Source organism: Carassius gibelio, chromosome B19, assembly GCF_023724105.1.
Source record: "Carassius gibelio isolate Cgi1373 ecotype wild population from Czech Republic chromosome B19, carGib1.2-hapl.c, whole genome shotgun sequence".
NCBI classification, from domain to species: Eukaryota; Metazoa; Chordata; class Actinopteri; order Cypriniformes; family Cyprinidae; genus Carassius; species Carassius gibelio.
In genome coordinates, this window is record NC_068414.1 from 20900009 (window position 1) to 20921462 (window position 21454).

The window sequence follows — 21454 nt, forward strand, 5'->3', positions numbered from 1 at the left end:
CTGATTTTTCATCAGCCATTACTTTAGTGTCAAACATTCTTCAGAAATCATGCTAATATGCCGATTTCCTGCCTTAAGAACATTCTTCTTTTTTTTTGTTGTGATTCTTAATATTTTGTGGAAATCAGGATACATTTTTTCAGGATTCTTTGATGTATAGGAAGTTCAAAAGAGCAGTATTTATTTGAAATATATGTTTTTTGAATGTAAAATCTTTACATTCTGTCTTTATTCAAAGACAGAGATTCAAGTCTTTATTATGTAAGTTTAATCAGTTTAATAAAACCTTTCAGAATATAAGTATTAATAGTAGTGTGCATGTAATTGCACACTATTTTATACTAATTTCTTTATTTTTAACCATTTTTATGGGAATTAATTTCCCTCTCTTTAAGCCTATAAACTTTGCTATCTTAACTGTAAATGATTATATAATTAGTTGCATTTGATTATTTTCATATTTGTATTGTTTTGAGTGTTCTTGATACACCAGAAGAAAACTGCAATTGAATTTCAGGTTACAAGCCTCCAGTTGAGACCCACTATCACACAGTTTCCCACTGGAACAAGACGTCATCACAAAATGTAGCAATTCAGCATGCACTGAAACCAAAACACATAGTGATATATAGTATTGTAATAAAGTAGATTTGTTCTCAGTAGTCAGTAAAAATACAAACTATTTTATGTATTCTGCTGCGCTGAAAGAGAAATTAAAAGTATATGTATTAATTTTGAAAGGTTACTTCCTGTTGAACCACCTATGATGATTGGCCGTCGTCAATTTGAATTCCAATTAAGAATAATCATCGGCCCGTCTGTCTGCTTGGGTCTGCATCACTGAGTAGTGTTTTAATTCAAAGATGTTAAACCGTGATACACAACAAATGCTACAAAAGGTTCATTAAGGCAAAGTAATTAAAGAAGTAAATGGCGAATCGGGGTGCGCTCCTCTAATAAAACGCAAGCCTCCCGTGGCTCCCGTAGGTCCTAAACTTTCCCCCCGCAGAAAGCCAGAGGAGTCTCTCACTCTTTCTTTATTTGCCTGAGCGAGGGATTCATATGAAATCAATCGGCAACTGTGTGCAACAATAGCCGCGTGCTCATTAGCGCAGTACACACGCACTCCTGGTCATTTGTCTTCTTTTTACAAGGAAGCATGGAGGTGATTTAAATTCCCCTTCCCTGTGCAGATATGCCTGCTCAGCCCCTTTATGTGTGTGTGTGTGTGTGTGTGTGTGTGTGTGTGTGTGTGTGTGTGTGTGTGTGTGTGTGTGTGTGTGTGTGTTTGAACATGCCGCTGTATGTGTTTGTACTCGTAACCTGTCCTCACATCTGCTCAGACAAAAGAATGTGCACTTGTGGTTACGTTTGTAATTGTAATTGTCATCTTGCTTTGTGATTTCATTGTCTCACATTTGTTTTTGTTTTTTTTTACCTTGATAAAATTGCAGTAAATTCAACTTTCGGGATAATTGTTACTTGTGTTGCTTTATTCACTTTTTAATGAAAAATGAAAAAGATTCTGGGGTTCAATACAAGTTAAGCATAGTGGGCAGCATTTGTGGCATAGAGATTATTAGCGCCAAAATTAATATCCACTTGACCCTCCTTTGCTTTAAAAAATTCTGGGTTACAAGACACTTAAAATGGAAGTGAATGGGACCAATCCAAAAGAAATACTCAATAGTGCAGCAACAATATGAAAACTGTACACTTATTACCTGTTCTGTATTATATAAAAATACTATTCTTAAAACCCAAATGCTTCATATAGTTTCATGCGAGACCAGTTTATGTTAGCTGTCTGGCTCATTTAACAGCTCTTTTATGGACAAAATAATAAAACAGAAGGGCATTTGTTCTCGTTAACTATTCCACTAACGAGTGAAAGGCAACCGTTATTGCAAGGTATAATGGGATATGAGCAAAATTCTGGGAATCTTTCCGTGGAAGGATGATTTTTTCTTCTACCTTTACCCGCTCTCTCTCTTCAGAGGAGGATCATGTAACGGAGGCAGCTTAGAGTTGACAGTTTGTCGCCGAGGCCAAGCCATTTTCTCGTTGCTCTGTCACAATAAATATATGGATTAGAAACAGGGAGAAACGGTGCGTGCTGAGGCACAAGCAGTATGCACCGTTTAAATGAGCTTGTGAATGGACTGCTGCTACAGTCTCGTGTGTTTGTTGAGGGAAATTAACACGTTTTATATTTGTGTCATGTAACAGAATAAGATGTTTATTGTATTGTATGGTTTGCTTTAATCATACACGACCATACATGCAATTGGCATTTAAAAGAGCAGTATTTTGTGTTTTTAGCATTATATTTTTGGTAACACTTTAGTATAGGGGCTAATACTCGCTATTAACTAGCTGCTTATTTGCATGCGTATTATTAATACATTGGCTGTTTATTAGCACATTTTTTCTGCATGACCATATTCTACGCCCCTAAACCTACCCAATACACGAATTTAACAACTACCTTACTAACTATTAATAAGCAGCCAATAAGGAGTTTATTGAGGAAAATGTGGGAGTTAATGTTTTTTTTAATAGCGAGAATTGGACCTTAAAATAAAGTGTGCCAACACTTTTTTTCCCCACAGTGTCCACTAATGATGTTAGTCATGTAATGTAAAGTAGCTGAATAACGATTAGGTATTGATATGTAAATCTGGTCAGCTATATATTCATTTTGCTAATGGTTGTCAGGAAAAACCTGGATTAAACCCTATAAATTAGGTAAAACTGGAAATGGGCTGTATTTATTTGAACATAAACCTAGTGAAAACAGTAATATTGTGAAATAATATTGCAATTAAAAACAACTGTTTTCTTTTTTATAATATTTTAAAATGTTGTTTATTCCTGTTATGGAATTAATGGTATTAACGTGCTCATTAAAAAAAAAAAAAAAAAAAAAAGTAATAAAAATAAAATACAGACCCCAAATTTTGAACAGTGGTTATATAAATGTCCAAAAATCATGGCTATAGTAACAGATTTTTTCTGCTGAACCTATAAAAATACTTTTTGCACTTCTAAGTAGTTAGACTTCTCTGTATCCCTCATTGTGACACAATAAAACAGCTTGAATTGTAGTAAGTGAGTCAAACCAATAGTTCACGCTTGCGTCTTAGGAGGTTCCAGACTACAGTAGTTTTGATCCAGTGGGAATTTGGGAATGCATTTGTCTTTGGCTGCCCTAAAGCAGCTCTGTCTGGGTTGGCATGGCAACCACAGGTGAGAATCGGCTCGTTCCCTTTTGCAAAGGCACCTTGAAGTGCTCCCTCGGGACTTGAGAAGTTTATTTGGTTGCTTGATCAGAAACGGTGTGAAATGTGCTGTGTGGATAAGAGCAGCAGGAGTCATTGTTGGCTTTTTGATCTTCAATCAGACTCTTAATGGCAAGTAAACCTGTTGAACGTCAATATGAACAAGTTTTTGGTGTTTCTTCCATCGCATTTCCTTAATAAATGAAGCTAATAAAGCAGAAATCAAGACCTTTTTGCACTCTCTCGATGATATGCGGGACTAATGACCAGAAAACTATATTAATGTGTTCGGCTTAGCCATTATATGCTGTATTCTAGCCATTTGGTGTTGACAGAAGGTGTACGTGTGTCTTCGGCATGAGACCCTCTGCTCATTAGCACTGAGCCACATCCCCTTCCAGTCCTTTAATTAGCATTTGAAGTCTGTGATGGGCCTGAGTTTGAAAAGGGCTTCCGCGTCACCCAGCGTGGGGTTCGGTGACACCCAGAACAACCCTGCCTCCGCAAAGTCTCATCCTGGCAGCAAAAAATACGGCATCTGTTCCTGTCTTTTTCTATCGCCTCATCCTGCGGGCTTGCTGATAAGACCGCTGCGCCCCCGTCCCGCAATGGAGACGAGGACGGGGAATGGGCCTATTGACCTCTCCAGCGCTTATCTGCTTTATCTGATTTACATTGGCAAATCAGAATCTACTATATTGATTACAACATAATTAGTTAATTATGGACAGGAAGGAGAGGAGAGCATGGACTGCAGGGTGAAGGGCATGTGGGTCTTCAGGAGATACACCTCATGAATGTGAAATGAGAGCGGAACATGCACTGTGCGTTACAATAGTCTTATGAATGGAGATATAGTTCATGTGTTTTGACAGCTGTCATTTTATCTTAATTTATTGCAGTTAATTATTCAGAAAGTAATAAAGATGTGTTTATTTGTGCCCACGGACCTTGAATATAAATTTAGTTGGGAAAGTTTATGTATAGTTAACGTTATATACATACAGATATGTATTTTTAACATTGAGTTGCGTTTTTACTTTGTGAATAATGTTTTTGTGTTATGAACAGAAATTAATTAGTAATGAAAATAATTTATTTTGAACTTTTAATTTGATCTAAAGTAATAATGTGGGGAAAAAAACAGTAATATTGTGAAATATTATTACAATTTAATATAACTATTTGGAATTTCAAATGTAATTTATTCCTGTAATCGACAAAGCCAAATTTTCCGCATCTTTACTCCAGTCTTCAGCTTTAAATGATCTTTCAGAAATTATTTTAATACGCTGAACTGCTGCTCAAGAGTCAGCTGTGCGGTTTAATTTTTTTTCTGGATTATTTGATGAATATAAAGTTCAAAAATCTGTATTTATTTGAAATAGAAATCTTTTATAACATTATAAAAGTTATTTATATATTTACTGACATGTTGTTGCAGACTAAATGTTGTATAAAAAATGTTTGATGTTAATTTTAAAATGTTATATATATTTTAACACTTTTTTTTAACAAATGTCTAAATGCTCTTTCTAACACCGGAGCAATTCAAACTTCTTAAGACACTGATCCTCGTGTGTATGTATATGTGATTATTTGTCAATAATTTGATTATTCACTGTATCATGTAATGAAATGTTTTCTGTATTCTTCTGAGGATGTTGCATTTTGTTTTGACTGGCAATATTTAGTACAGCACTTTGAACGGCTGCAGAATATGCAAGATAGAGGTCTTTTACAGTTTATGTAAAATTGGATAGCAGGAGATGGTGGTTGAGCAGACATATAACTAAGGACAGGATCTCAAGTGTCTTTCTTGACACCTTGACTCCGGAATAAAAATCCTATAGAGATTTATCGACAAGATGAGCTGAAACTCATTTCAGCAGGACCAATCGAGCAGTGTGTTTTATGACGGCTGTACAAGGCCGTGTGAGAGGTTGTGTGCCAATGTGTTTTGAATCTATTAAGCATCTGTTACCTGACAGCAAATGGCTCTGTCACCATCTATCATACCTGCCTGGTTAGGGCCATACTGGCCTCTTGGCAGGGTACAAGCAGATTGCACGCGTTTGTGTGTGTGCGACGGCACCGCAGCTGCATTTTAATGTATTCTCGCTGCTAATATGCTTCCTGTTTTCCTCATAGGTGTGATGAGTGTCAGCTCTGTTACCACTTCGGCTGTCTGGACCCTCCCCTGAAGAAGTCGCCCAAACAAACGGGCTACGGATGGATCTGTCAGGAATGTGACACCTCTTCATCAAAGGTAAGAGTCAACAAGAATCCCTCTCTACCCGCTTCAGTCGTATCCTTACATTCTCCAGGGATTCCAGCTGCATTATGGCACATGGATGGTGCTAAAAATGTTTGAGTTTCACATCAATCGGTATCTAAAATCTAGCCAGTCGACTACCTAAACATCGTTTTGAGGCACTTCATTACATGGGCACTTCCAATGAGTTCCAAAACGTAGACGGCAAAATTATGGTCCTTTCTATACTCGATTTTCACCTGTTTTAGGGAGCATCGCAAATCTTTTTGTAATAAAATCCCAAAATGACCAGCTGCAAGAAAGAAAATCTATCCATTATTACACTCAAATTGAAGAGAAATAATAACTATATTAAACACTGGACAATATTGACGCATTTGTATTCTAATTGACATGGACTCTTTCTTTGCTGGAAAGAACATCTTAAATCAGCCCATGGTTTGCTAATTAAAAAATAATTAGTGCTGTCAAACGATTATTTGTGATTACATACAAAATAAAAGTTTTTTTTCCCGCATAATAAATGTGAGTGTTGTGTGTATATTTATTATGTATATATAAATACATACACACACATACAGTATTTATTTAGATTTTTTCCCCATGAATTTACATCTCTTTATTTGTATTCACATAATTTATATTATAATTAAATATGCTTATTATGTAAACATAACATATTTACCTGAAATATATACATGCATGTGTGTGAATTTATATATATTAATAAATATACAGCACACCTGCATATGTTATGCAAACAAAACTTTTATTTCGGATGCACTTAGTCATTTGACAGCCCTAACACACACACACACACACACATATATATATATTATAAAATATTTATAATTTGTAAAAGTTTTTTTGATTGCACTTAATTTCAAGATGTCCTTGTTACACTGTAGTTATAAAAATAAATACTGATTAAATAATTGACTGAATAAATATTAATTAACAATGTTTTCATATTTTAGGGCTACTTTATTGTAATTATGCATAATTCAATGTTTAGAAAGAAAAAAAGAAACAAAAGAAACCAAGCAAGAAAGAAAGAAAGAAACATATTTCCTGCATATCCTAAAAGTATTCTTACCAGGCTTATCTGTTCCCTGCTTGGTTAATTACAGATAAAAGCTAAGCGGATGTTGTTTGAAGATGCAAAAAAAGGGTGATAGCAGCAGTGGTGAAAGTCAGCTACTGGTATAAATCCTTAAAACCTTCCTCCTCAAGCCCTAAAAACCGTGCACACACATCAGCGACTCCTCCCGGTCCTTTCCTAAAAGCCACGTTTAGCCGCACTGTTGAGTTAGACCTTACCCAGCATTCATTTGTTAATATTATTTTGGGAAATTGGCGAGTGCATTCATGTTTCCCCAAACATTTAATTTCTATTTCTCGTTGAATTACGGTGCAATCAAAGGCAGTGTGTGTCTTCTGGGAAACCTAATTAAGTTAATAAATGTATCTGCTTTTCAATTCATCTTTAAATGGACAGTCCTGCAAGCCTGACTCTAGCGGCATGGAAAATGAGGGTTAATTGATGTTTGCAGAAGAGAAAGTACAAGATGAAAAATGATGGTGGTCGGACTGCATGGCGGAATGAGTAACATGAAATTATTGCTCAGGATTAAAATTAAAAGGTTAAAGCAAAGAGCATGATGATAGAATGAGAAATGTAGACACTGCCAAATACTCTAGTCTATACTGTATATGTACATGAATCTTAGCCTGGAGATGCTAAGATGAATGGTAGGACTAGTTATATTTTCTAACCATCTTAGCTGTGATTTAATGACTGAACCCCTCAGAGATATTAATATATACTCAAATTCTTCCAACACTATCAGTTATAAAGTTCAATTGAATACTATATGAGAACAATTGTCATATTTGTTTCTCTATTTTTACTTATTGAATGTTTTTTTCCCTCTACATTTTTGTTATTTTTAAAATATGATCTAAAATATTTATGTAGATTAGTGTTCACTATGTTATAGCTGTCATGGTATTATCATGAGACCATTTACAAAAACATGTTATTTCCATACAAAATGTACAAAAAAACATGGTATAACTGTGAAATCATGGCAAAAACATGGTATTGCCATAAATGTACAAAAAACATTACTATAATACCATATCAGTTAGCATTACAACTGCAGTTATCATACAGCATTACAATTATAAATGTACACAATGCATAGTATTACTATAGTGAATATGCCAAAAATGTAATGTTACTATTATACCATGTAGAAAAAAAGAAAGAAAACGTATTACCATGATAAATGTACAAACATGTTATTACTCTGATAATATAAAAAAAACATAGTATCTTAGTAAATGTACCAAGAATATTGTATTATGATATCATAGCCAAGGACATGGTGTTAAAATTATTATATTATATGATTCCATGTGCAAAAATATTGTATTACCAATATAGTAAATGTTCAAAAGGATGGTGGTACTGCGATAACATGCACAAACATGGTGTTACCATAGTAAATAATACTTGACAATTTCAGTATGTGTTTTTTAAAACTTCGTTAAAATTTGTTCACATGTATTTCTTTCATCTGTTCAAAATTTGAGGATAAAATGAGATAAAAGAGCTCCCAGTCTGCTCACAGGAGCCCTTTGTTTCAAATACATGTAAAAATGCCTAATGTCTCTCATAAAATCGACTGATAAAGAATTATGTTCTGGCAGCAGACCCCCTTTGTGTGTGCTGTGTATCTGTTGTAAATAGGCCTATTATAAGTCTAAGGCGTTGAAGAAAAGCTGCAGATCGGTAACCTGCTGCTACAGAATGAGAGCTGTGCAGTTCAGAACAAAAGCGATGGAAGGAAGGCGAGTGGCGACGGAGAAAAGAGCTTTAGACAGTGGGAGGTGCAGCAGGGCCACGGGGATTAAACAAGTCTTTGCCTTTAGAATGTGTTCAGTGACAGCCTGCCATGAGACCAGCCACTCCCCGGGGACTCGAAGAGACCAGACACAATCCTGTTTAATCACACACACTCAGGAACACCAGGCCACACACCTCTCTCTCTCTCTCTCTCTCTCTCTCTCTCTCTGACACACACATATACTGTATGTGGTATTAGTACGACCTGCTGTCTTATCTCACCCTCACTACCTGGTTTCTGCTGTCCTCTTTGGATTTTTCTTGCTCCTTCTAATGCAATCGTTTTATATCCTTTCTTCAACTAATTTCTAAAAGAACGATGACAGAACAAGAAACAGGAAAAACTCTCCATCCTTTTTTCTTAGCTCTAGCAGCAGTCCGCTTGCAAAGCTGTGTTTACACTGAGAATGCCTAATTCAGATCTTTTAAATGTGATCAGGCACACTTTTCATATATTATATTGTTATATAATTATAATAGGATATATAAGTATATTTTATATATTGTGATATGATTTAGAATGCAGTGCTATTTTATTGTCAATGTTACTGATACATACATATACATACATTAGTGCTGTCAAACAATTAATCGTGATTAATCACATACAAAGTAAAAGTTTGTCTGTATAATACAGTATATGTGTGTGTACAGTGCTTATTTATTATGTATATATAAATGCACTCACGTACATGTATATATTTCAGAATTTTTTTTGTTAAATATATTAATATATAATATAAATTATAAGGATATAAATATAAAATATTGTCAAAATATATACTATGTGTGTGTGTTTATATATACATAATAAATATATTATGCAAACAAAAACGTGTATTTTGTATGTGATTAATTGCGATTAATCGTTTGCTACACTACTACATGTATATTGTAAATCAATGTTATTTGTCACTTTATTTTAAGGGTCAATTCTTGCTATTAACAAACCATCAACTACGAATTTTGCCTCAATACACTCCTAATATGCTGCTCATTAAGTCAGTAAGGTAAATGTTAAGTTTAGGTATTGGGTAGGATTAAGGATGTAGAATATGGTCATGCAGAATATGTGCTTTATAAGAACTAATAAACAGTCAATATGTTAATAATAGGCATGCTAATAGGCAACCAGTTAATAGTGAGAACTGGTTCCTATACTAAAGTGTTAGTGTTAATTTGATACTATTTGAGTTTTTATTAATATTGAGATTTTCATTTTAATTTGATGCATTTTTTTATCAATGGAGTGTTTTTAATTAGTTTTAGTTTTGCATTATATCTATATTTTATTTACTTTAAGTTAATTAACTTATTTCTTATGCTTTATTAATATTTAGCAGACACTTTTATCCACAGCGACTTACATTGCATTCAGGTTATACAATTGATTATATTTTTTTTTTTTTACCAGTATGTGTACTTAATTACAGTTTGAGATATCGTAGTACTTAAACTTTAACCAAAATGATTTTAAGTGAAAATATATTTCAGTAAATTAACGCACATTTTATTAATTTTATTGGTTTATTTACAGTTTTATTTAAATTTATTTATGACTTGGATAATTTGCCCAATGTTAACACAAATTCTGATTTGAATAAAAGCTTTTGCTTTAAGATTTTTGTTTTAGCATCTGGTGCTTTTATTCACATTTTTATCTTTAATATTTCAGTATGCATGTTCCCAAGTATAACTCATGACCTTGGTGTTGTTTGTGCAATACTCTTCCTGACAGAGCTAAAGTGAAAACAACTGATTTGTATTAGATTCGTGCCATATTTAGCTGTTGTGTGGAAAGTACAGTTTTTTGTTTTTGTTTGTTTTTTTGTGAATTTATCAATTTATTGTGAATAGTTTTAGAGTTGAAGTAGACATTCAAATAAAGATCTGCAGGGTTTCCAGCTCTAGACATGAAAAAATCATTAACGTATTTGGTAGAACAATCATCGTCCTGTAAATGTAGACACATCTGACCCTTGCAACAGAAAGTCAGGGTAAAGGGTAGAAGTCTTTTGGCTGTGGCTGCCATTTGAAACATAATTGATTCCATTATGAGAATCAAAGAGCACTCCAGAGATGAGCACTGCATTCAAGTACTTTAAGTTCAGTAATCTGCCACGCTGTGAACCTCTTTACCTGCGGTTGGTCCGAATGTTTTTTAAAATGCCATCTTAAAATGCAGCCAGCTTCATCTGTAATTCTCCTCCTCGGCAAGATTGTGGGGGTCGACATTAAAGGGGGAACGGTGCTTTGGTTTTGCCGCAGAGAAATGAAGAAGTAGCAGTTCAGGAGTGTGGAACTGAGTAGGCGATTTGTTATCCCTTCCAGCCTTGACTTCTAGATTTGAGCGGGGAGCATTAGCAAGAGAGAGAGAGACAGAGTCGAGAGGTTCATGGAGCCGCCATCTTTTTCAGCCTCTCGATCAAAACACAGGACAGGCCCACTCCCACTGTGGACCCTAAACCCTTATGCATAGGGCCCAATCCATGGGTGTCGAGACTGTGTGGTTATCTGTCTCTCAGTGCGTTTCTCTCACTCACTGCCTTTTTAAAGGTCACCATAAATGGGTTTTTGCCTCTAAGGTCTTGATTAATAAAAAATGTTGTTTAAGTTGTTTCTCGGCGGATGATTTGTCGCATCGAGACGTTTGTGTTATTAAATCACTTAATTGCGTTTGCCTTTTCCTCCCTCGCACAAACCGATTGTGTGAAAAAGCTCATTTTCATTAGTTTACGAGCACGCAGATGAACGGGGCCGACGCTGGTATCAGTTCATACGTGGCCCGGCAATAAAGACTTTATTAGTAAGAGTTGAGTTCATTACGAAGGCTGTGTATTTCCCCGCCTGCGCACGTCAGATAACCCCCCGGCCAACGAAGGCCACATCCCTCTGCTGTCACTTCGGAGCCCTGCCGAATTGATTCGGGTAATAAAATGACAGTCCTGCCACAATATACGGATGGCCTTTAGTTGGAGAGCCCGTTAGGTGGTGGAGAGGGGCTTGTTTGAGCTTTATTTACACCCGCGTGTCACCGCGGCTCACCCTTGTGATAAAACGTTTCAACAGATCTGTTGTGTGTTTGAAATTCCACGAGGCGCACCCGACTCAGGCGGGAAATGGAAATGCCTAAAGGACAGCTTTTGTGGATTGTTAATTTAGTTGCTATCTAGACTCGGGGTCAAAAGCCTTGTTACTGCAGCAATTACAACACTTATGGAAATGCATTTGTCGTCTAGCAGGCTGATATGACAACAAGTAGAGTTTGTTTTTGAAGTACGCTATTCTTGACCCTGAGGTTTAAACGGAACTATTTTAATATACTAAGACTTTTCTCTTGTTTATCTATGAGACATTTTAAGCAAATATATGCAGTAATTTTTGCGTCTTTCATTTATTTTTGCTTTTTTATTGGAAATCTTTTCACAGCTTTATATTTTGCCATCCCACTTATTATAAGTTAATCCATTTTGGTTTGGACTTTGTGAAGAAACTTGAGGAAAGTAAATGTTGGAATTAAGTGTATTTTATGTGGAAGATGAGAACGGGGAGACCTGATGGCTCGGATTTCCAGGTTTCTAAGATTTAGGACAATTTCCATATCATTGGGTTACCTTTGTTGTAAAAAATTAAGTATTTGCTTATGAGGATGGGTACATATATAGAGTGTCAAATTTTACTTAGTGAGCACAAAAAAATATTTAAGAAACAAATGTTTTCATATGTAAATCATGGCTGTTTAATTGAGCCACTTTAAATGGTTTTATTTCATCAAATTTACACAAATAAATGATGTTTTCTCACAAAGAATGATTGAATTTAACGCAAATAAAAAGCTTGCTCGAGAATTTAAAGCGGTGGAGAAGCTTGTGCTTAAAACAGACTGGTGTGGACGCTAATATGGTTGTCTTTGTAGTTATCGTTCTTAGTGTACAGGCCTTTCATACATATAACATTTCAAATTAACCATTAATGGCCCTTTTTAGAAACAAAAAAATGGAAAATAATTATTCCAGATCATATCAGCTTGTACCTTATTTTACCACTGAAATATTAATTGTAGTTACTTGTACGTATTTACTACTCTGAGGTGTTAATATGCACATACAATTTTTGCAAGTTTATACAGTGTATAGGTTGAGTCCTTTTGAGAAAAACTGTCATTAGTTTTGAGCATTTTGACCAGCCTGATGCTACACCACTGACTCTAACTGAGTGTAGGTTAGGAAGCGGGAGTATCTGTTTACTAGGCTGTGGATGACAAGCGAAGTATTTGAGAAACCCGTTTGAAAACAGTCTTTATTTATAGTCTTTAATGCCATTTAGTAACACTAGAAGTGCAAAAATGACGAGCTTTAATATTCAAGATTATGGGAAAGATATGTCTCATCCAAAGCCTCCAAATAATGGAATGCACTTCCTTTTAATACCAGAAATGTACCAACTATGGATCACTTAAAAAAGTTGATTAAGACGTATTTATTTAATTCGTGTTTTTAATTAATTCTTGTATCTTTATATTGCTCTTTTTGTGTTGTAGATTTATTTTAGCGCTTTGTGTTTAAGAAAAATGCATTACAAATAAAATGCATTTTTATTATTATTTGATGTGATGTCATGTTCATGTTGTTGGGTGATTATCTTCCAAGCGCAGTTATCAGTCAGTGCCTTGACAGACTGACCTGCTAAACAGCCTAATTAAGTTAGGCTAATTAACGTAATGAACTTGCTTTACCGTGGAATGAAATCTGTAAGGGAAATTAAAAACCATTACTTATCAAACTTTTGATTGCCACCTGAAAACATCAAGGGCAAAATCACTAGCTTAATAAAAGTTGATTCCATTTATACTGGTTGAAAAGTTTGTAGCCTTCAGTCCTTCAGTTTACCTTTTTACACTGTTCTTAAGGCCAGTTGAAGAAGTGTTCAGTGGGGCTCTGAGAGGTCAGACATAAATAGGGTGAGTTATTGTAGCTGTGCATTCATAGATGCAGTCTGGACCAAAGGTTAGCATTTCAAGAAAAGGTAGCATGATTTTTGAGAGAGGTTACCTTGCGCCCCTGCTTGCCAGTGAGTTGGATGGAGAGTGTTAAGACATAGGGAAAATCAATGCATTGGAGTCACGTCCATCACCTTAACAAGGCAAGCTGGATGCTTCATGTCCTCTCAGGGGCCAATTTAAAGAGTAAACAGGACCCTGGAGGTGGCATGGCAAATTTCAACTGTCCTGTTGGTCACTTTCTTAGTACTTAGAGGGTTTTATTAACCCACTTACAATGTCTTTACAACACAACCTGGGTGGACCTGTAAAACCCTTCAGTGATGTAGAGGCTTTATGATTTGGTAAAATGGCCCAATTTAACACCGAAACCATGAACCTTTCAAATCCATCCCAGTGCTCATTTTTTGAAGTGATTGCAGCCTGGTTCATTGGTCATTTCTGCTGAACTTTAGACAGCTTGCATTTATGCTCTGATATCTTAGTGACTTACTGATTATTTTAAAAGGGTGTCACAACGTAACTAAATATATATTGGGTTTAAAGGTATAGTTTAGTAAAAAAAAATATATATATTCTGTTATCATTTACTCACCCTAAAGTTCCAAAAGTGTAAAAAAAAAAAAAAAAAAAAAAAAAAAACCTTGTTCCAAACCTTTTCTTCTGTTAAACACAAAAGAAGATATTTTGAAGCATGTTGGTAAGCAAACAGTTTTGTTCTAAAACAGATCCATTAATTATTTAAGGGAAGTCAATAAATCAATTAGTTTGAAAACACTACTACTTTCCATTTTGACTGGTTTGTTCAAACATTGCAAGGTGGTGAGCATCAGAGGTGGGTAGAGTACCCAAAAACTTTACTCAAGTAAAAGTAATTCTAGAAATATTTACTCAAGTAAAAGTACTAGTCTTGAATAGTTACTTGAGTAAGAGTAAAAGAGTATCGGATAAAAAATCTACTCAAGTAGTTAGTTACTAGTTACTTTGGGTCATATATACGGAGCCTATTTTTATTTAGATATATAGATAAAATGTATGTAATGTATGTGTGCGTGTATAAATGTATATATTTCATCAGCATTTACTCCAAATTTTTTATAAAACCCTGTCTGTTTACTTAAGTAACAGATATAGGTTTCATGCCATAACATGTTTTTAATACGACTTACTTTATATTAAATGTGAATTTAACATCGAAAGTTAATGTGATATAAATATTGCTGCTAATCTTTCATTGTTCAGAAAGAGAGCAAATAACATTTACATTATTAAAGATCATTTTCACTGACAGTCTAGATTTCAATCACTCTCAGAAACTCCCATTAAAATCACTGAAACTGTTAACACTGTGAAATCAATATCTTAATTATAGATTCGTACACACATCTGCACTTTGTTGTTTCTGACGAGAGAATTCGCCAGAAAGAGGTATTCAGTTAGTGAGCGAGTGAAGGAAGCACTGGCATTTTAGCGATGACTCATCTGAGCGCCTCTGATTGGCCATTGCATTCAAAAGAATCATGTGTGATTGGTTATAATGGGCAGCGCTGTAAAAACGCGTCTGTCTCTGGCTCAGTGCCAGCAAGTGATCACAGATCTGAATTTAACAGCTGATGATATGACTTGCTGAACGTACTCGCACCGGTGTGATTGTATTAAAATTAATAAAATCTTAATCGGCTATTTTTTTGTCTTTTGGAAGCTGCATTCAACTTGACTCCCCTCTGTTATAAGCCACACGTACAACAAACTACTGTCACAGTGGTATCGTGTACTGTAATCGAATGTAGCCAGAGTTATTCCCTGTTAAACAGTATACAGCACACACGGTGTTCATCTAATAAGGATCTCCATCGCAAGCAAATAATAGCCTTTGCAGATTTGCTTTCAATTCAGTGCAGTTCCATATCCACGTTTTCAACGCTGCTGATGATCTTAGACGTTACAACTCTGAGTGAACCGCTTCAGACGCTCAGCGCGTGCGGCAGGGAACTGAACGACTCCTTCAGACTGATTCATGAACCAATTCACTCGTTTGCCAATTGGTTTGATCAAGCCTTTGAACAGAATTGACTCAAAAGAATGAATCATTAGCGAATGGGCATCGCTCATTGCCCAGAGAAAAGTAGACGGCGCGTTTGGAATAAACTGAAGCATTTATAACATTTATTGCATTAAGATAAAGTAACGAGAGGAGCGTCGCCAACAGTAACGAAGTAAAAGTACAAATTTTTCCCCAAAAAATTACTAAAGTAAGAGTAAAGTACCCATCTTTAAATATACTCCGAAAAGTATTAGTTACCCCGAAAAATTACTCAAGTAAATGTAACGAAGTAAATGTAACTCGTTACTACCCACCTCTGGTGAGCATTTGGCAGACCTGTTTGGTAGCAGTCATTATTTTTGCTATTTCAGTATTCAGTGAGAGACCAGGTTTAATATCCAAAACTCCCAGTTTATCATTTATCGTAGGTGGACCCTTTCCTGTCTTTATTTCAGTTAATCATAATTAGCTACAAGACATAAAATAACCCCAGAAGGTGTGACTGCTTTCTTGGTTCATTGAAATAAGTAGGTGATACGTGAAGTAGCACTTCTCAACCCACCAAACAACAACATGAGGGTAGCAGAGGAGGCGGCTCTCCCCTTCAAATGCATTATTAATAAAGGACCAGGAATTGCCTTATCACACGCCTTAAAGGTGACATTGAACATGACAAGACAATACAACCCTCGAAGCTTCTCAGAGTTGTGATGCATGCATGGAGTCCGGGACCATGAGTGCTTATGCACTGCCTTATTTAATTTGGCTGTATTTGATGGGACATCCCACCAGTATCTGCTGACACAGGAAGACTCGTAACAACTGTAGGGATGTCTCCACACCTGCACACACACTAACAGATCTGTTCAAAAATTGATTCTCTCACACTCCCATATGCACACGTACCGACCGGCACACTGTTTAACAAATGCAGCCTTAGAGGAGTGTTACTGTGTGATGCAATAAATCACATTAATGGGGATCAGCAGACTGCATACTGTTCAAAACAGAAAGGCCACACACACACAGTCAGTCCTGAGGTCTCCATTCTTTTCTTAAAGGGATAGATCCTAAAAAATCAAATTATCTTATCATTTACTACTGCGTTTCATGTTATTTCAAACCTTTGTAATCACTGCAAAATAAATTGATAAGTTTTTAAGATTTATTATACAAATCTATGCATATTTTTTGTTTTGTTTGGTTTGGTTTTATATACGCTGTAAGTAAATGATTGCATTTCTGAAGGGCTTTATTTTACCAGCAGTCGTTTGGCACAAGTTGGTGTAGGTGTCCGCTACTCTGCAGATGCAGCTCATCTGTTTTCACCTGTGAGCGCTTGTTTTAGTTGCTACTTTATTAGCGTGCTCTTTATTGCTTCTGCTTTTATGGTTGCTGTTGTTTAGCTTTTAGTTCGCTATCCGTTCATTTGCTGAGAGCCTCCATCCATGCATGTAGCCATGTAACCAATTTTCTCAGCGAGTTTGAGCACTTACATTTATTTGTGATTTAATATTTCACCTGAAATTGGAAATGGAGTGAAAGTAGCTCCTCTTTTCTGTATACCACACCTCCTCCCCACAGCATTGGCTCTTATCAGATGCAAGTTAAAAAAAAAAAAAAAAAAATCTTCTGGCTTGTGCATTTTACTGCTGATTTAATTAGCCATCTCTTGGTAAGTTCACCTCAGTATCTGTCACACCTCACTAAAATGAAAATCCATTCTCTAGGAAAAAAGGTAGATTAATGAATGCCCTTTGTAATAAATGAAAATGGGAAGCGCAAATATGCATAGTCATGAAATTTAATTGTGCTTTCTGGTGATTGGGTTTTGCTGGGACTGGGAGTGTAGAGAAAACTGCGATAGGGCCAGAGGTGGCTCAATGTAGCGCATAACGCACAGCTTCAGCTGCCTAATGAAGCGAGTGTTTATGACCGAATGCAATTGTGTCATATCCACTACGCTGAAACACACACGCCCTTGAGTATGTGCTTACAGACCACCATCACTCTGAATTTGTTTGCTCATGTAGATTGCGTTTAGCTTGTTGTACAAATCCAGACATTTAAGTTTGAGTTTTATGAAAACAGACACAGAAACTGAAACTTACAAAACTCTTGTTAAAACTCTTGGCTTGGTAAGATTATTTATGTTTTTGAAAGAAAAAACATTTATTTGATCCAAACTAGAAGTAAAACCGTAAACCTGTAAAATAATGATATGCATAAAGTAATACGCTGATTTGGAGCTTTCTTATTATTATCAATGTTCAAAACAGTTGAACTGCTCTTGAATCTTTGTGGAAGCAGTGATTTTTTTTTTTTTTTTTCAGGATACATTAATAATTTGGGTTCATTTTAACCCAAGGGCTGGGTAAATATAGGACATAACACGTTTTATAGATATGTTTTATAAATTGTATAGATAAAATGGTGTGCACAAACTTATCTTTTACCAAAGAAATGCATCGATTTGAAGTTGCTTATAACAGTTCTGTGAAATAGCCTAGTTATGTCTGAAAAAATGATTCAAAAAATGACCCAAAATGTTCAACCCAGCATTTGGGTTGAAAAAATAGCCCAGGATTTTTTTATCGTATGAAAAACTTAAGTTCAAAAGAAATATAAATTTCATCAATTACTTTCACTTTTTCAATATAATGTGTCCTTGGTGATTAAAAATTAATTTATTTAAAAAATAAATAAATCTTACCGGTTTCTCCATATTGGATATAAACCTGAAAAGCTGTAATCTGATTTGGCTGATTTAGGGATTTTTTTGTTCAGTTTTCCTAAAAACAAACTCATGTTTATATGGTACCTGGTGAATACAGCTGCTTTTGAGAATTAAATAATGATTAATTAATTATTTTTTTGGATTTTGCCATGTCAGTGCCATTAAACCTTTAAAAATATTCTGTTGTTTTATTTGATTCACTTAACTTGATTTCACTTAACAGTTTAATAAGATAATAATTAGCTAATCTGTATAAACCACTGACGTATTGACACAAATTTACAATATTTTTAACGGTTGCTTTGTCACGGCTCAACAACAGTTGCGTCTGGTGTAGACACAGTGCCTGTCTTTATTATTCCTGGACAGTCTTTACACCTTTTCTTCATTTTGTATGTGTAATGTCAGACTATTGTTGTGGTTTAATATAATCCAGATAAACATGCCAATAAATAGCTCAGAAACCAAAATAATGCAGTTGGTCACTTGAAGTGCCAGTCAGTCAAGGTGGTGTGCATTTGGCAAACCTGTTTGGTAGCAGTCATTATTTTTGCTATTCAATTTCGTGCCACTAATTTGCTCAGAGTGAGAGACCAGGTTTATTATCTGTTCCCCTTGTTTAAGAAGGCGGTTCTTGGTTCGAAACGGCTGCGGTGTGAATCAAAACTTCTGCAGTTCGGTTAAAGTTCTGGTTACGCAAGACTAGCCTTCTCTGGGTGAGTATAGCTTTATCAAATTACACTGACTGGTAAATATTTTTGCACCATCTCTATGAAGAGAGATGGTTAGGAGGGGTCATGAATAATCCCGGGGCCTGATAGTGCTCTCGCTCTCTCTCTCACATCTGCCTGGAGACACCCATTGGTTTGAGCCACTGCGTTTCATTTTCTCTGGATGTCTCTCCTGCTTCCTTACATGCTGCGTGTTTTCATCATCGTTGTGGGACATCAATCTGTCTTCCGTGGAGCGTGCGGGATTGCAGATGCACGCCGACACCTATCAAACGGGAGGGAGGCCGGAAAGCCGCTTCTTTCCTTTACACCACATAAAAGCCGTATATAACACACATGCACAAATAAATACAAAGAAAGCAGAAAACGCGATAAAGAAATAAGTCATACTAATTAGCCCGCTAATTCTTTGAGGACTGTGCCAGCTTGATAAAGGATGCTAAAGCTTATTAAAGCAAAAGCAGCGTTGTAAATTTATAATTCTTTATGTAATTTTTTTTTCAGCACAGCTTTATTTTAATCCCACTTTATGAAGTTTGCTGCATGTAGTGTGGGTGGGTGGGTGGGAAGAAAAAAAGGAAGGGGGTTTGATTGTGTCGCTGTAAGGCAGCAGGGGTCTCTGACTCAAATGCATTAACACGCCACAGGCCTTGGTTGCCACCTAGGGTCCAGACCACGCTCTTGATTTTCTTCTATCTTTCCTCGCTTAAACTCTCCCGCACATTTCTCTTGCTCTTTTACTTGAGCTAAGGGTTTTTTTTTTTGCCCTTTTAAAATCTAAAATGCAATTAGAATGAAGAATGTGGCATTTCATTATCATACATGTATAAGCAGTAGCCAGAGGGCTGGCTGATGCATGGAGAGTGAATGGCAGAATGAAGGATCCAGCTTTCCCTGGAGGAGAGTGATGGAGATATCCCACAAAGCCGCTGCCTGTCAGCGTGATCAGGCCCGCAGTGGGCCAGCGTCTCCAACATGTCTCTGTCTCACAAAGCAAATGTCACACTGTCAGCAAAATGAGCACCCTGTTCAAAAAAAAAAAAAAAAGAAGAAAAAAAGAGGATTTGAAATTGAAGCTTCATAGAGCGTAGAAGAACTTCACATTTTGGAATTATTTTGATTTTGACATATATATCTAAAGCATTTCATCTGGTTGGGGATGGACGACGGGTGTTAGTCCTGTTCTTTTATACCCTATAGCTGTTCTTCTCAAACTTTTCATATACTTTGATTAAAGCAGGACAGGAAGTACCACCTAGTACTGACAATGTTCCCTCCTATTTTCTGTATGAAGCATACTTTCTCTGTTTCAGCCGATGGAGCTAGTCCACCCAAACATGGAAACTCATCATTTACTCAGCCTCGTGTTGTTCCAAACCTTTATGACTGACTGACTTCTGTGGAGCAGAAAAGTAGATATTATTGATTTCCTTTGTATGAACAAAAATGGGAACAAAACTGTTGTCTACATTCTTCAAAATATCTTCCACAGAAGAAAGTCAGTCGTAGAGTAAATTGTAATTGTAGAGTACAATTGAAAGTAAATTTTCCCTGTAAATTGTGAACATACACATATATATTAGGGGTGTAACGGTTCACAAAATTCACGGTTCGGTTCGATACGATACACTGATGTCACGGTTCGGTTCGGTTCGATACGTTTTAGATACAGCAAAATGTAAAAACATCTCAACTTTTCAGAATGCCGCAAGCGCACCGCGGGTCATGTGACAAGAACTAACCAATCAGCTTCATCCTTTCCCGTAACAACGTTGAGAGCTCAGCCAAGATGAAGGATCAGCTGATCATAGTTGTATATGGATTGCAATTTTGAAATAAATTTAGTAGCAGAGCTACTGCAAGCGATTTTTAGAGCTGCAAATCCATTTATCCTTCGCTGAAATTTCCGCGTCTCATGGAGAGAGCACGTCATTGTTGCTTAGCAAAGACAGACGCCTCATGAGCGCTTCTGCCCGAGCGCTTTGGAAAGGAGGAGAAAGACGCGCTTAGCGTTTTCCACGCGTTTTTAGGCACGATATGTGAACGGCCCCTAAGGCGCTCGCTCACTCAGCACGCGCTGAAGGCTCGTTGCAAAATGTCGAATGCATTTAACAGACCAGAAATATAAGATCCTAAAATAACCAACAGGTCTGGTGTTTGGGTTGGATTCCCTGTAAGCTATAGTGTCTAAATGCTGCAGGGATAGTTTGCTGCGTGCATGTTTCTCCCTTTTTTCGTCTTTTCCCAGATAGTACTGACGCATATATCCCAGATATTCCCGCTGGTTTTTTTTTTTTTTTTTTTTTATTCCCGCTGGTGTACCCTGTCATGTTGCAGATGCGACATACCGTTGTTTTTTTATCCACCACTCTCTTGCCATCACCATTATAGCTTAAAGGGAATCCAAAGTGCACCCAAACACCAGACCTGTTGGTTATTGGAGGATCTTCTCATTTCTAGTCTGTTAAACGCATTG

General features: G+C 36.2%; 1 protein-coding gene across 1 annotated transcript in view; it reads left to right on the forward strand.

Annotated features, from left to right (window-relative positions):
* Positions 1-21454, forward strand: part of LOC127979050 (PHD finger protein 14) — a 91444-nt gene that overhangs the window by 64103 nt on the left and 5887 nt on the right. The window contains exon 17 of the mRNA XM_052584167.1: positions 5433-5550. Coding sequence (XP_052440127.1) covers positions 5433-5550 — 118 coding nt within the window. The remainder of the gene's footprint in view (positions 1-5432; positions 5551-21454) is intronic.